We start from the raw sequence: 16090 nt of genomic DNA, 5'->3' as shown, positions 1-16090 counted from the left end.
GATTTAAGTTAATATTTGCATAGAATATCCATAAATTTATTGAATTTGTAACTTAAACAAATCCTGCAACGGCAGAAAACGTTTGAGCAGATTACTTTTTTTTTATTTGCGTTTATGGGTGGAGCTTTCCTTCACGTTTGAAAAGGAAAGTACTTCCCATATTTTAGAAGCGAATGCATACGCGTGCCCGTCATACAATATCTCTATGCGGTTCAGTTATTCTTACACTATGGTACGCAGTAAATTCATTTCATTAAGAAGGAATACATCGGAAAATACATATACTATTTTTTTAAACTAATCCTACATACTTGCATCTCACTGTAGAGCTCACAAACGAGTACAAGGTAGGCGTGATTTGTCTTCTCACACTCTGATTTGACTGAAGGTTGCATCCGGGAAAATGGCAAATAATGCTGACCAACTACATTTCCTACTCCATGAAGCAGATGGTCAACAGAATAGAACTTTCATTTTCAACACCCTTCAAACAAAAACGATGGATTTGGTATTGTTCGAAAAGGTTCAGACGTCCACTAAAGAGAAAGTAAATTGCGTTCGTTTCTATACCAAATGTGGTTTTGAGGAATAAAAGCTGCTGTGAGGGCACTTAAACTATTGGAAAACTGTGAGAGCACTTTCAACTTTGTAATGCACTTTACACTAGCATTATTCTCAAAATCAGCAAAATAGTTCAAACTGAAAAGGCTCAAATGATCTTTAGTTTATCATCAACATTGCTCAAAAGTTTTGAGGAAATTGTCAAAGTTAAATCATACATTGTCTGCCTTTTAGGACAATTTCTATAACTTTTAAATAAATGTTTGAAAAAAAAACTATCTGTTAAATTCTGGAATAAAAATATTACTAAGCAAGGAAAGATTTAAATAAATTTATATTTATTGGCATTTCCACTTCTGGTAACTTGTATTCTGAATTTCAAAGACATTCAAAACGTTTGACATCCAATCTTTAAGCAAAATTATGCTATGAACACACGGGAAGCAGTAAACACACAGCCCAACATCAAACGACTTCCTTGATTTGCACAACTTTCTATTCAACAGGATGCAAAAACAAACCTTCAATCAGCAACAACTCGGAAACGCTACTCATCATCTTGCCACTTGGTACAGTCAAACGACCCTCTCACATCCTTGTAGCCCCTCTCACTCTCACACACACTCACATTCACCGGTGCATACTGTCTTAACACACCTCATACTAACACCTAGCACCAGGGCGTCAACTGTTGCACGGAATCAGTGTGTCTAAATTAAAATAATTAAAACATAATTAAATTACACTTCACCTTCACGCCCGTACGATGCGGAAGAGCAGCAGAGGAGTGGAACGAAGTGTTTCCTGGAGAGCGGCAAAAATGCGACTCCTGACCAAACATTCCAACCGTCTACTACTCCACCTTCACCTCTCATTATTATAGTGTTGGCGTCGCCGCCCACCACTACCAGCGCCAAGAGGTGCAAAGTGATTCCTTTACTTCGGCTTGTTATTACAATTTTACACTTCAACACCAAAGGAAACATCTCCGACCCGTTTCATACCCAGCCCCAGCATTCACCGACCCAGTCTTGCCTTGGTCTCCGACGGGTGGACGAATCCACCCCCCCCCCCCCCTCCCCTCGGGTTCGACCGTACGATGCAACGAGCAGCCAAATGCAGTGGACCTTAGACCGCGCACCAAGAAAGCATCCATTTTTTGCTTTATGGGAATTTCGCACGCCAACCGCGCGCCAGGTGTACGAGCAGGAGTGTACGTCTTTGTGCAGGTTCACTTGTTCTTGTTTACTTCCCTGCTTTCCTGTGCTTTCGCGCGACACTCAACTATGGCGCGTACGCTCGCAACCAACGATAACATTTTTTTTTGCTGCGCTACGCGTATCATAAACAAAACCGCAAGGATATAAATTTAATATTAAGATCTCACCCTGAAGGATCCCGTTCGCCTATCGTAGAAATAAAAATAACCAACTGATAGTTCGCAAACGAGGGAGAGAGAGAGAGAGAGAATTGGAAAACAACGCCGCACAGATGCTATAAAAAGGAACAACCCCACTTGGTGAAGATGGCAGTAGAAATTAACTTAACCCACCTTCAAGGAAACCTCGTCCGATTAAAGAGGAGCGAAAATCGCAACAAAAAATCTTTAAAAAAAACACTCTAAGTACATAAACACAAACTTGATCAAAAGTGATTAACGGTGCAAAGTGTTTTGCCTGTTAGTGGGTGTTCTTTATGCTGGAGCTGCTTTTTTCCAGCCCGAAGACGGAACAGACTCTTTGCACTTAAGGGTGAAGCCAAATCAATGCCGCTTCCCCCGATTTGTTGCTTTCTCCTTGCTAACGATAAGTGCACTCTTGCAAGTAAATTTAAGAAAATGTGATTTTACTTACACTTCACCTGCAATAAAGCATTGAATTTATTTAAAACATTTTCCTCACGCTCTGGTATGCAGCTTCGTGGAAAATTGCTCTCAAAGATGTGGTGACAGGAAAATGAAATGAAAATGTACAACATTACCTGAAACATGTTGGAAAAGTTTACTGCTTCAGTTCAGAGTTCAAAAATGAAGATAAACGCAGATTATTGAACAGTGTAATGTTATTTATATCGCCAAACTTTCGAACATCTAGTATTAGTGCAAAATGTACGTTTATCAATATAAGCCTGTATTTCTGAGCAGTTTATTGTCATTCTTCATAAAGAAGCATAATTTCTATCAGTTTTTTTCATATTTTCATATACATTTACAATCACTTACCAGGTTAGCTTAATCGTATTATAATAGAGTTTTTGCATGATTAAGGTAAATCATTTTGCCTATGATGATTTTCAATAAATATTTGGGTAATTATATTAATAGTTTCTATGACTGTTATAGTTGCCGGTCTGGTGGTACAGTCGTCAACTAGTACGACTCAACAACATGCCCGTCATAGGTTCAAGCCCCGAATAGACCGTGCCCCCATACGTAGGACTGACTATCCTGCTATGGTAACAATAAGTCACTGAAAGCTAAGCTCACTTCAGGCCTTGACCGACAGCGGTTGTTGTGCCAAAGAAGAAAAGAAAAGTTTCTATGTTCCTTATTTGTAGACTCTCAAATATACTATTATTATTTTTTATTAAACTATTTGGCTTTAAAGGTCTGGGCAACATGAAGCTCAATATGTTTCTACGATTCAATTTTATATAAATTTATATTAGTAAATAGAGAGAAACAACCATTGTTAGCATAAAAACATAAATTGTGTAAAATATCATACATAATATGATATTTTGTCGATTATTAGAGCATGATATGTAAAGGATTGCATGCTTTTTTTGACAATAAAATAGTGTCATAACGTGTTTTTAACTAACAAGTTAACTTTTCATCTAACAACATCTAACACACTGCTATGGGTAAATCAAGAAGTCTCTTAAATCCAAACCCAATTATTGGTTTAGGCAGGCCACGGTTGTTGTGCCAAAGAAGAAAAAGAAGAAGAAGATATTGCAACACTATTTAATTTTAATAAAAATTTCATAAAATGGAAATGATGGTCATGTAATTTGTGGATGTATTATTGGTCATTATCATGAAGATTAAAATACCCTCGTTAAAAGCCGCATACAGCTTACGAGGTATGCTTTGCTAACATAATCAAAACTGTAGTTGAAAAGACCAGAAATGGACCACTTCAAAAACTTATTTGAAACCGACCGTGCGTCTCCATCACGCCCAACAGTACAAAATAATGAACAATTGAGCATTGGTTTAAACACGTGATTTACGTGAGTGTGTACGTGCGATGTATTTTGTAATGATAAAACTCGTGCCTTTAACAGCAACCCCCCCTTAAACGGCATCATTTCGATGAACCAGCCGTAGACAAATTACCTTCAGTCAACCACAAACGATCGTTTCAAGGCGCATTGACTAATACCGAACAGACATGCAAAGCAGCAAATTCGGGGTTGAGACCAATACACCCAAAATGGCGCAGCGTAACATTTATCACTCAATTTCGTGCCATCATCGATCGCGTACGATTGTTGCAAACCGTGCTAAGGAAGCACGGCGTGTACACATAATCACCTGAGGAAAAGTGGGCCTCGAATATTCGTGTTAACATACACGCTACATCCAAACTCTCTTTCCCGGGGAACGCATTATTTAGCCTTCCACGGAAACGCGAACGATTCACTTTCTTTCGTTTCCCATCAGAACCAACACACACACACACTCACATAACCTCACTCCGCTCGTGTCTTTCGATTCGATTGGTAGATTGGTGAAATTTCAAAACAAACAAAACCCGCTACCGCTGCATCGCCAATCAGCAAAAGTACAGCCCCTCGTGGACACGTGGGGTAAAACAAAAACAGACCCGCGCGCACACACACGCAAATGTGAAGCGTCGGTTTCCAGCCCTCAACTTTCCGCTGCCCGCAACAGATCGGCAACTTGGCACCGATTCAATCAGCACAAAATAAGATAAATAGAGCGAAAAACAAGCCTAAAAGCCAGCCACAACCGGTAGACAATTTACGGTCGACGGAGAAGCACAGCAACCATGTGCGCTAAGTCGCGTGTGTGTGTGTGTGTGCGTGCGTGCGTGTATGTGTAAACCCCCAAAAGAAAAGCATCTTTTGCCGAAGAAAACACTGCTGCGCAAACCTTCCGCACTGTTGTTTTTAACGGGTGCGCTTTGTTTTGGATACTACGCGCGACCTCGTGCGTGTAGTGTGCGCTTCACCTTTGCACCCCGGGGTGGTTGCGTTTTTCACAGGAGCCGCATGATTGATTGCACATAATTTACCCGCTAAATCATGTTAATCGCCCATCGCTGATTTAGCCGGGTGGGTTCCATGGTTTGGCGTTGCCACGTTTCGATGGTTTCGACAAACAGGCAATGGGTGACATTGTTTGGTTTTATTATTGTACCAAGCGTTTCGTGGTGGGGCGTTTGCCGTAAGTAAGGCAGAATCGGCACAGGTGTGCTTTTGGCGAGCATGCCAATGTTTGACTATTTACGCTTGGCAATGGTGCGTGGTATTGAGGCAAATCGTTTTTAAAACTGGATGATTATGGAATCATTCTGTACAATAAGTGTTAAATATGTAAACAGGTAAATAATTTTAATAGTTATAAGCTCATATTGTGCTTTCTTGTTATATTTTATCGTAGCTCTATCGTTTACCTCTATTTCTTCGTTGTTAAAGTTTAAATTTTACTATGTTTGTTTCATAGAAATAATAACTTTCATGCATTAAAATTGAGCTACTCTTAAGAAATAATTCAAAATCAAACTTTTGGATGGTATTTTTGCTGTAATTTAATCATTTGCATGTTTTTCTTTGTCGTTGATTTTCGAATTTTTAAGATTTTTACATTTATTTTATAAATACTCTACCTTTTTAAATTTGAACATTTACAACAAATATTTCATATGATCTGATTTATACTGCACGACAACAATTCGTTCTATTTTACATCAATTTGTTCACTTCTAAAACATCGCTTCCAAAACGCTTCGTAAGCCACCCTTAGCTTTAGCGCACTTTATTTATATTCGTGCCGCACCTAGAGGACAACGTTATGGCCAACTTGTGTACCTTTTTATATCCCAAAACTACAAAAACAATTTCCCAACCAGCCTCGGTAACCTCCTCCGCCTTCCCTCTACACAGGGCGCAATTCACATCGTCACAGGTACGACATACACACAACCATTGAATGCAGATTTATGACATGCTCGGTGGAGGCAAATATTTTACGATGATTTGCTTATGCATTTATGCTTCACATGCTTCAGTTGCTTCAGTGTATATGTGTTCATGTGTGTGTATGTGTGTGTGTGTGGGACAATGTACCTCTCTCTCTCTTCCTGCATCAACAGCGCCAGTATTTGGAAGAGGAAAGGACGCCTGGAGGCTTCGCTCATAGTTGGGAAAGTCATATTTCGTTGGTCTTAAGTCCGCGACCGGTTCTTCCAACCCAAATCCAGCCCAATCCGTATCCTGTTGATACAGTTTTCTCAAACACCAGGTTGCTTCTTTTTAGTGCCAGCGCAAGGTAAATACCGAAGGCGGAGAACGGAAGAAACGTTGAATCATTGCACACATATGAAGCAAGTTTTATTTGTGTGTTTTACGGAAGAAGGGACAATTTGAATCAACAGACCGGCGGCCGCTCGAAGTATTTTTTTTGTTAAAACACCCTCAAGAAAATGCTGCGTTTTCGCGACCGATGCAGTTTGCTGCTTGTCCCTGCTGCTTTCCGGCTGTACGGCGTTAGTTTGACTTGACATTCAATTCCCCATTTTTTCCTTTCAATCGAGACCACAACCCCTTTTCCCCGGGACACAAAACAACATCGGTGGTACGAACATACACACGCAGATACACGTAAACTTTTTCCGTGAGCCACCGAACCGTTTCCGAACCGGTGGCATAAATCAACTTTATTAGATTCGCCCCATGAATAACGAGCGAAAAAATCGAATTTAGAACCTGAGATTTTTAAAACAAACTTTTTCACTGCCATCATCGTTACGAGTTTGGATATGCGCGCGGCCTCCGAGTTCCTCCTATGCCCTCCCGCGAGGCCGGTGAATTATGATAAATCGAATCGAGCTAGCCCCGAACGGTGAGAACCAGCACACGGGTGGGTGGGAGATTGTGAGATCACTGAAACAAAACACCCAACCTCCTACCCGACTAGTGTTGCCGTTTCAATCGTTGAACCGTTTCGCGTAAAAATGATTTTACACGCATTGATAAATCGGTAAACAGAGGGAGGGGAGTTGGAGTAGAAGATGGGCAGCAGCAATCTCGCCACATAAGCCCGTCGTTACTCTCCAACATTAGCAGCAGCAGCAGCAGCATAAAGAAAGGGTTATGGTATTGGGTATGCAGATAAACGAAATCCAAATAATGAAATTGAATAATAGAATCAACACATTCGATCGTTGCTAATTCGTTTTCGAGAAAAATTAGGCGGCCAAGCCGCACCCAACAAAACGGCTAATTTTAGGCCCTTTTGCAAGTCGGGTTCCATGGTGTAATGGTTAGCACTTTGGACTCTGAATCCAACGATCCGAGTTCAAATCTCGGTGGAACCTACCGAATACAGAAAGTTTTTTTTCTAATGTTCATTTCTCGCATAACGAGGTCAATCCAGTTATTCACTAGTTATACAAAAAAAACCGTTTCATGTAATTTTTATAATAAGAAAAATATTTCATACCAGGGCTAAAACAATGCTAAAACACAGTACACTTTTGTCTTTATGACAGAAAATCCAATAGAAAAAATGTGTATATTGCCAATGCCAATGTTATTATTATTCCAATTATATTTTCACTCTAACAACTTCGCCATAAATCGATTTGTTTTTTAGCCAAAATATATCTTTTGTTTGTTTTGTTTTGCTTAAACTGGGTAGTTTTAGCAAATATAATAATTTTTTTATGATGCATTTCCTAAAGGATTTGTCGAACTAGTACAATCTCCCACAATAGAATTACAAAAATAATTTAAAAACAGATTATAAATGTATATTTTGTTTCGTTTGTTATTTTGTTTTGTTTTGTTTTAGCTTTTATTTCTGAACAATTTATGTTTTTTTTTTATCTCATAAGATCAAGGAACATCGTTCGTTCAAACTCATTTGCAAACATTTAAAATTAGCAATTTTATTTGGAAAACTTATTTGTTTAACAAACAACCTGCATTTTAGCTTCAAACGCATACAAAATCGTAAGTGTTTGGAATTCACTAAGGCATACAGTATCTCCGGTACTACCTGTACCGGCAAAAGCTTAGAGTTATTCTCTGTTAGCAGCACTCAAAAAATAGAACGATGAACGCCCAGTAAATCGTGTCCGAGAAGTAATGTACTCTTCAATTTTCTGCCAAATTTCAAAGCACCACTAAAAGAGTCAACAAACCTGGATGCAACCGGTAGGAGTGCCCACACACTCACCAAGCTTCCCAGAGTCACCAAGCGCCTGCTGGGATGTCATCTTTTTTAATCGTCTATTCATCACCTTACACCAACACCAACTTTCCCTCTGCCATTCGCTCTCTCCGTCTGCTTGCTTCCCCTAATGGTCAGTTTCGGTCGTTGCCAAACGGCAACGTTGAACGAATTTTATTTACGAAACCACTCCACTGACTAGTTAGTTTGTCGACTTAAGCTACTGTCAACACACTGTCCACACATCTGCTCCTCCCCCGCTCCAATCGTGATGGGTGAGAGATGTAAATGGCGACCATGCTATCACGCTCCCTAGTCCCGTCGCATAATACTTTCGATGGTGAAATTGCTCGACTTTAAGCCACCAACTTTCGTGCGAACCGGTACGGTCACTGTAACCGGTGAGCCAGCATTCGGACTTACACGCCGGCCGGGCGAGAGTCGGACACTGTTTACACTGGGGCAGCAGTACGCTGTTACCGGCGAGCTGGACGATCCGGACGCTCTGACGGATGCTGCTGCTGCTGCTGCTGCTACCGATGTCGGAAGTGTCGGTTTCGATGCGCTTTCAGGTGTGCACAAACCATCACCGGCCGGGGCAGTAGCAAATCCCGTTTGATCCGGACTGACCGTTCGGAACGGCCGTTCGCCCGAGTGAGAACTTTGCCGATCGGGACTGGTGGTGCACGAGAAAGGTGACGTTAGCTCGCAGCCTCTAACACGCAATCCACTCAGCTCGCCCAGCAGCAAAGCGTCCAGCGTGTGGGCCGTGAAGCGCACCGTCGAAGGGAACTGTTGGTTCAAGCAATTATCACTTTTCCTCGCACGTGCGCTTAATTCCATCCTCGGATGTCGCTCGCCGGCCGGATTTAGTGCGTTAAGTTCATTTTCGTACTCGCCCTCGGAATGTGTGCCACTCGGGGAGTGTACCAAGAACTCTACTTCATCTACACCGTCGATGGAGGGAACCGTATCCTCGTCGCTCCGGTGCTTGATGTGGTGGCATCCTGAAGAAGGTGACCATCTTCCACGCTGGTGGCCCACTCCATCCCGGGCTCCGCTCGTATCGGCTAATGAAGTTGTGTCACGGGAAGACGTCGGCGAATCACCTGCTACCAGCCCATCGGCCAGCAGCGCTGCTGATGAGGATGCCCCGTGGACATAGCCACCGTGAGGGTGATGGTAGCAGCCGGAACCAAGCAAAAGCAGGGCCGGATCGGCCAGCTCCGGAGACTGCTGCTGCCGCTGCTGTATCAAATCATTTCGCACTATCAGATGATGAAGATCGGTGCCCTCGTTTCGTCGACCGTGGGGCTGTGGTGGCAGGTGCGTTACCGTTGACGGGCTCATAAAGTCTCCGGTCGGTGGAAAGGCCAGCCCAAACGGTGAACCCTGCGAGGGAAACAGAGGGGAAAAGAAACGGAAACTGTACAAACGGCGGAACTGCATACGATAAGCATCGGCAGGCAGGTGATGTTTGCTCCCCTTGCGATCTTTTTTTTTTTCTATCCCCTCCTATCTCCCAGCTCCACGGTGAAATAGAGCATCCGTCCTTTATTTATCTAACCACATCCGACCGCCTTACCTGAAAGTGGCCGTTCAGGATCAATTTTGCGTTGCGCTGTCGGCGGGTACGACGGCGCCGGTAATTGCCCTGCTCAAACATATCGTTTGCCGACGGGTCCAGCATCCAGTAGCTACCTTTGCCGCCTGCTCCTGCATTTCCTCCACCACCCTCACCGCCGTCCCCGTCGGACGATTGGCCCTTGCCGCCGGTTCCGGACGCTTTTTCCCGCGGTACCTTAATGAAACAGTCGTTCAGCGAGAGATTGTGCCGGATGGAGTTCTGCCAGCCCTGGCGATTTTCGCGATAGTACGGAAAGCTGCAAGAAGATACGCGGATGTGCGAAGGCAAAAACGGAAGAAACCGTACGTGAACGAAGGGTGGCAGACACTGATGGTTTGAGGAGACTAATTGGATGAGTTGGAAGAAGCACGGGCAGAGAGATGTGGTGGATTTTATCAACACAGAATTCCACCGTATTAAATCGTTGCATATCATATAAGCACCTTATCGTGCATATTTTAAAATATTTTTCTAATTGTATAACTAAAACCAGAGATTGTTAATAGTTTGAGATTTATGTGTGTGTGCAATACAGAACGTATGGAAAAATTCTCATAAAAAAATCAAATAATTTTTCAAAACAAAATCAAATTTGCATATTATTCAAATGCAGGTCATATACAGGTTGTCCCTGAGGTACGCTATTAATGCGGACCGTGAAGAAATCACATATCTCGAATTTCCGAGTAAGTCGTATTTTGCGGTTTTCACTCAAAATTTTGCTAATTTTTGAGCAACTTTGCTTAAAGTAGTAATATGAAGCACTACCCCAATTATTTGATATAATTCTTATCCAATATTATAATTTTGTACCTATTCGAATGATTTAAAAGCTTTACCAAAATGGAATCTGTTTTACATTAGACTATGTTGGGTTAAATCAGTGCAATTTTCCCGAAGAACTGTAAAATTAAGAAAACCGCTTATTTACGGATCGGCATATAAATGGTACAGCATAGCTCGGGGACCACATGAACATGGTAATAGTACTACTAGTAGTAATAGTAGTAGACGTCTATCTCTCCTAGGATGATTTTCTTCATAAACATGATTTGCGCCGTTTCGCGACGAGTAGCGTGAGACTCGAGTCCAAAAATTAAATAGTTATTAATCTGTGCGAAGATTTGTTTACTGTTCTTAAAGATATGTTTTATCACTTGCTTGAACACATTTTGGTGCTAAAAAATACAAACAAAATGGTTGAACAAATTCATAAATATTAAAAAAAAAGCAAACGGATAATTGTGAGAGCGATCCAAAAATATGTACACAAGAAAACCTTGAAAAATCTTCTAGTTTATTCAACCCAAATTTAAATACTTAAATATGCATAACCAATATGGGGAAATAATATTTATTTTTCCAAGTATTATTCTAATCAGAACTTTTACTTCATTAAATCTAACATTTGCTTGCCAAATAGATCTAATAAATAGTTCGCACTCAAAAATTATTTTAATCTACATGAGCAATATTGTTAATAAAAGTGACTGCTGTTTTGCTCTCTGCCCAACTTTGATTTAAAAAAATCGTACTTACTTATCCATAATGTACTTATAGATTCCGCTTAGTGTTAGCCGCTGGTTCGGTGCACTACTGATCGCCATCGCTATCAGGGCAATGTAGGAGAAGGGTGGCTTTTCCGGCCGATGGACCGACTTCAGGAACGAGAACGGCAGTGACCAATTGTTCAGCCCAAAGTACGATTGGCCCAGCGTGGCCGCACTGTGCTCCGGATGGGGCAGGTAGCGTCCACCTGCGTGCTGACTGCTGAACAGTGCCAGATCGTGGTTGAGGCTTTGGATCTGCTGTATTGCTGCCGCATAAGAGCTGTACGGTAGCATTCCGACGGATTTCGGGGACGTTTTTCGGTTTCGACAACAAAGATTTTCTCGTTGGTAATTTACAAACAGTCGAGTATTTGCAATCACTAAAAAATATTGCAGAATTTCCTGAACACTGTACACTTTACACAATCTAATTGACAACACTTAATGAATAAATCCACGCGTCTAAGAACAGTTCGGCCTCACGCAATTGAGATGTTACTCGAGAGGTTGACCTTTGCTCACAAATGTTCACTCAACAAGAACACGGCGCAATGCGTCTCACACGAGATGAAGCAAGCGACTAAAATCCTGCCTCTCCGTAAACCACACAACGAGCCAACCCTCCTAACGCCATTGCGCGCCAGTTCGCGCATCGTTAACAGTGGCTTACGCCCCCTTAGGGCCGCTGCTGACGACGATGATGAAGATCCAAAACAACGCCATCGACCGCACGCAAAACCATCTCTTCCATCCCACACCTCCACTCGGGACGCGCCTTAACCCGCAAACACACACACATACAGCATCTATTTATTTTATGCAAAACAGAAACAACTACTTTCATCTTTCATAAACACACGGCACCTTCGACAAACCCGCTTAGCGCGATCGGGGAAAAGGATCTACACCTCCGAAGCGAAGAGCACCAGCGCGCACAACCATCCGACCCACCGACCGATCGTTCCCATAAAAAAACGGTAACTCATCCCATCGCCGCATTATTTATGCTTTACACTACATCCAGCGTCGTAAACGTGCAATGCAGCGTGCAGCGATGCGCGAAGGATGAGAATTGTACCGTTGTATTGCGCTTTGACTTTTCCTCTTCCCGCGTGGAAGATTTCCACTACAGAATTTTCACTTGCAGTACGCTCTATCTCCCTCTCTCTCTCTCTCTTTCTCTATTTTTTCTGGCCCCTTTTCTTCGGAAGTCACCCGATCTGATGTGTCTTTTGCGCAAACGGAACGGGCGCCTGCGCACGAACACACTGCGCATACGTGTTTATTACGAAGGCGGACGCGACCCGCGGTTTATGACTTCCTTTCCCGTTTACCGACGCGATCCGTGCCGCCGTGTCGATCGCGGATCACTGCCATTTGGCTCCGCCCATCTATTTATTTAGATTTTCCACGACCACAGAAAATTCCCATTTCCAATGGGTACCGGTGGATTCTTTCTACCGTGGCAAATGGATTGTTTTGCTTTTGCCAGTGTGGAAAGGTAGGGTATGGGGGAGAGGTATTGCCATAAGCCGATCTATGATTTGTGGTCGATGATGAGTGGGGATTAAAAATGGTGCCACATTGACGGAAACAAAGTTCTACTTCGATCTGTTTTTGTAAGAATTTAAAAGATAATTTATTGCCTTTTCTTGGTTCTTTCTAGCATTTTTTTCGGGGGAACGTCTGTGTCGAATTATTGTTCGATGTATTCCAGATTTCAGCGATCTTCTATAAAAAAAGGTAGCTTACGAAAAGAAAGGTAGCCTTTTTTGAAGATCTCCATCTACAAACAGATTGGCTTGGGAAATCTTATCGCATTGTTTTGTTGAATCATTTAAATATACCTAAGGGAATGCAATTTCATGTCGTTCGCCTTCCCTTTTGGGCGCAACCTATTGCATACTTAAATCAATACTCTAGTAGTTCATTTATATAAGATCAGTAGATCAATCCAAGGGCCTTCATCCCAATTATTACCTAAAATCATTGTATATTTGTATATTAATTGTTAAATCGAAGGACTTCATAAGCCCATTAGATTAGATTAGATTTGATGTTTGATTTAGTCTCACACTTACGCACAACAATTACAAAGACGCTAACTATTCAGACGAAGAAAATTAATAAGGGACAACACATCGGCAACCGTCAAGCAAGGCTCGTACGCATCATAAGCCGCGTTAAGATTCATATAAGGTCCTTATCTCTGGGATGACCAGCAGTACTCCAGGACGAAGGTTTCTAGCAGGTACGTACAGATAAACCGACGAGAGCAATACCAGGCAGTCAATGCTATCATTGAGAAACCCAACGATGACAGCTAGCCTGTTGTATTCGGTCGTCGAGTTGCGGCAGGCCGAGCAATAAACACCTTTTCGCGTAGTCGTGGTTGCTCTCCCACGAACGGACCGCGAAACGGGTGGAGTCCCTGCGTTCCAATGGACTCCAATCGCGCTAATCCCCCCGAACAGAGGTGGACCACCACACAATGCTGGCATACTCCAGCACTGTCCAAATAAGGGCACAATAAAGCGTTTTGGTGCAGAGTTGATTGTAGAGCTCGCGAGTCATGTTAACGACCAGTCCTAGCAATTGGATGCATTTTTGTTCAATTTTTCCATTTCCAATATATTGAAAGTTCCCAGTTTCGTGCTTTGCAGGTTTATAATAATGTTACTAAAGGTTAATATTACTAAAACCCCATAACGAAATCTAATATGAAGATCTTATCTTTCTCCCCATGATTACACTTCCAAAACCACTTCACCGTTCTTGCCTTGAATCAAATCTTCACAATATTCACTTTCCCGCGTTTCACTTTGATGTTGCTACCAGTTGCAAATTTTCACCCTGCAAAAACATCCGCCCACAAGTCACAGGCCTCTGCCGTCTTTGGCATTCACGCGTAATGCCACCGTACCACTGTTTACTCATCAACTCCTCCACGAGCGCACCATGGCCATCAACGCCACCAACAATCGGCCAATCCCGACCGAAGCCTTTGAAGTCAATCGATCAGCCGTTAACATCCGGCCAGTCGAAGTCGAAGTTCCACATTCTTTAGCACCTCTTCCGACAACAGCAACAACAAAAAAAGAGCCGGGAAAACACCGGCATTTACAACGGCAACTCATTAGCAAACGGCCAAAGCCATACACACCGTTGGAGTTGGGAAAAAAACAGGCTGGGCGGTTTCCTTTTTATGCCCGTGCCGGGCCAGTCTTTTAATCTTTCAAGATGTACTTTAAACCCCGCAAAGTGTACTGGAAATAAACAAAACATTCATCATAATAAACACCTGTACGGTTGGCCCCCGTACCATCGGAGCGCCTTTGGGGAAAAGCAGGGCTCCTTTGCTTGATGATCTGCTTCAGAAGAAGCAAAATACTTCAAAACATCGTTTTTCTTCGAATCACGTCTTTAAAAGGTCTGAAAACACTCGCACCCACTGGCCTCTGGTTTGGCCTATTAGCAATTGTTTGTAGCTCTTCCATCTTCCTCACTAACATTCAGCGTCAGAGCAATGCAAATCCATTTGGTTGGGATCAACCAGATCTGTGTGTAGCCTGTTTAGTGCATGATCAAAGCCACTTAAATTACGCTTCTTTTTAACAATCATGTTTTTTGGTATATATATATATATATGTTCCGTCTTTGGTTATTTGTAGGAATATTCTCCCCAAGCAGTGGCTCTGTCAATCAACCAATCGTGTTCCCGTTCTGCATTTGCATCACTTTGAGTGCCCGTCAATATTTTCAACACGCTTTCCGACGTCTTAAAACCATCCCGATGCCCTTGGCCGACTGCGTACGTTTATAGCCTATGTTCCAGGCGACATCTTACGTCGGCTAATCTTTTTGTAGCGCCACCGTCATCCGTCCAGGTTCGTTCCACAGATTTTCCACATTTTCTTTACCGTTTTTTGCTACTCTTCCTACTCCTTACACTTTATTGCATTTTATGTTCACGGGTTTACAGCGCTTTCACTGCTCTCCAGCGCGCAGAGAACGCACAGTGATGATATATTATTTGTTTATGAACATGTCCCCATGATCCCTTCCGCAGGCTCCGGTTTGGTGCAGCGACAAATTTGTAAATCCATTGCACATGCGGTAAAGTTCACTTACGAGCGTGCACATCCTGGTTGTTTTTTGTTCGTATTTGTTCGTCTTTTTATTGTCCTTTTACTGCGGTTACGTTCCGTGTCGCTGTGCTGTGGGACGCTTGCGATGGGTTTTATATTTTATGATTTGCTGGCTTAATGCTCTGATGCACATGCACGCTGCACGATGATGCTTCCGTGCGGTGGGATAGAAAGAAACCGTGAAAGAAACTCGTAAGTGCCTGTAAGATTGTTACTCAGATGTTTGTTGTTGCCATTTTCTTGTTAAAAATTAAGAAAACAAATTAACTCACGTGGCGAACAAGAACAAATAAGCGTGAGATCAAGACATTTAATAAAAAAATTGTTACTCAAAGCCGTCTTGAAAGTGTTGATAGTAGAAAAGAATAGATGAAAGGAAATAGCAGTATAAAAACAGAAGTAAAACTTAGAAATTTTACAGAATTTGACAATGTTGTGTTAAATTATATGATAGCAAACATATAAAAAATATACATATTAGTTTGCATTTGACAAAACCAACTACAAATTAAAAAAAAAAATATCATATTTTAAAGAATTTATTTAAATACGAATAGATATGTTACTAAAAGTAGACAGAAGTAGATTAAAGTAAAATTAAAAGTTAATAGAAGTAAAAACATGAAAATTGTATAACTTTCGGATTTTTGCATAATTTAAAAAAGAAGCTGAAAACACATATAGAAAAAAAATGATAACTGCGAATAAGCAAAGTCAAGAAGTAAAAACAAAACAAAAAATTGTTACAGCTTGTAAATGATTGTAAAATAAAACAAAA

The 16090-nt window shown here is 41.9% G+C and overlaps 1 protein-coding gene and 1 non-coding gene across 2 annotated transcripts; one reads left to right on the top strand and one right to left on the bottom strand.

The window, feature by feature from the left end:
- The first annotated feature begins 7058 nt into the window (after positions 1 to 7058).
- On the top strand, positions 7059 to 7130 carry Trnaq-cug (transfer RNA glutamine (anticodon CUG)). Its single transcript has one exon. It is a non-coding gene; the product is annotated as a tRNA-Gln (tRNA).
- Positions 7131 to 7674: 544 nt separating this feature from the next.
- Positions 7675 to 14812, bottom strand: LOC1270277 (forkhead box protein A4-B). Its single transcript, XM_061647028.1, has 3 exons — positions 11154 to 14812; positions 9573 to 9870; positions 7675 to 9379 (listed from the first exon to the last, which is right to left on the bottom strand). Exons 1-3 carry the CDS (start codon positions 11456 to 11458, stop codon positions 8300 to 8302), a joined length of 1683 nt encoding a protein of 560 aa, XP_061503012.1. The 5' UTR covers positions 11459 to 14812; the 3' UTR covers positions 7675 to 8299.
- Between the last annotated feature and the right edge of the window lie 1278 nt (positions 14813 to 16090).

Source organism: Anopheles gambiae, chromosome 2, assembly GCF_943734735.2.
Source record: "Anopheles gambiae chromosome 2, idAnoGambNW_F1_1, whole genome shotgun sequence".
NCBI classification, from domain to species: domain Eukaryota; kingdom Metazoa; phylum Arthropoda; class Insecta; order Diptera; family Culicidae; genus Anopheles; species Anopheles gambiae.
This window is presented reverse-complemented; position numbering and strand designations above follow the sequence as displayed.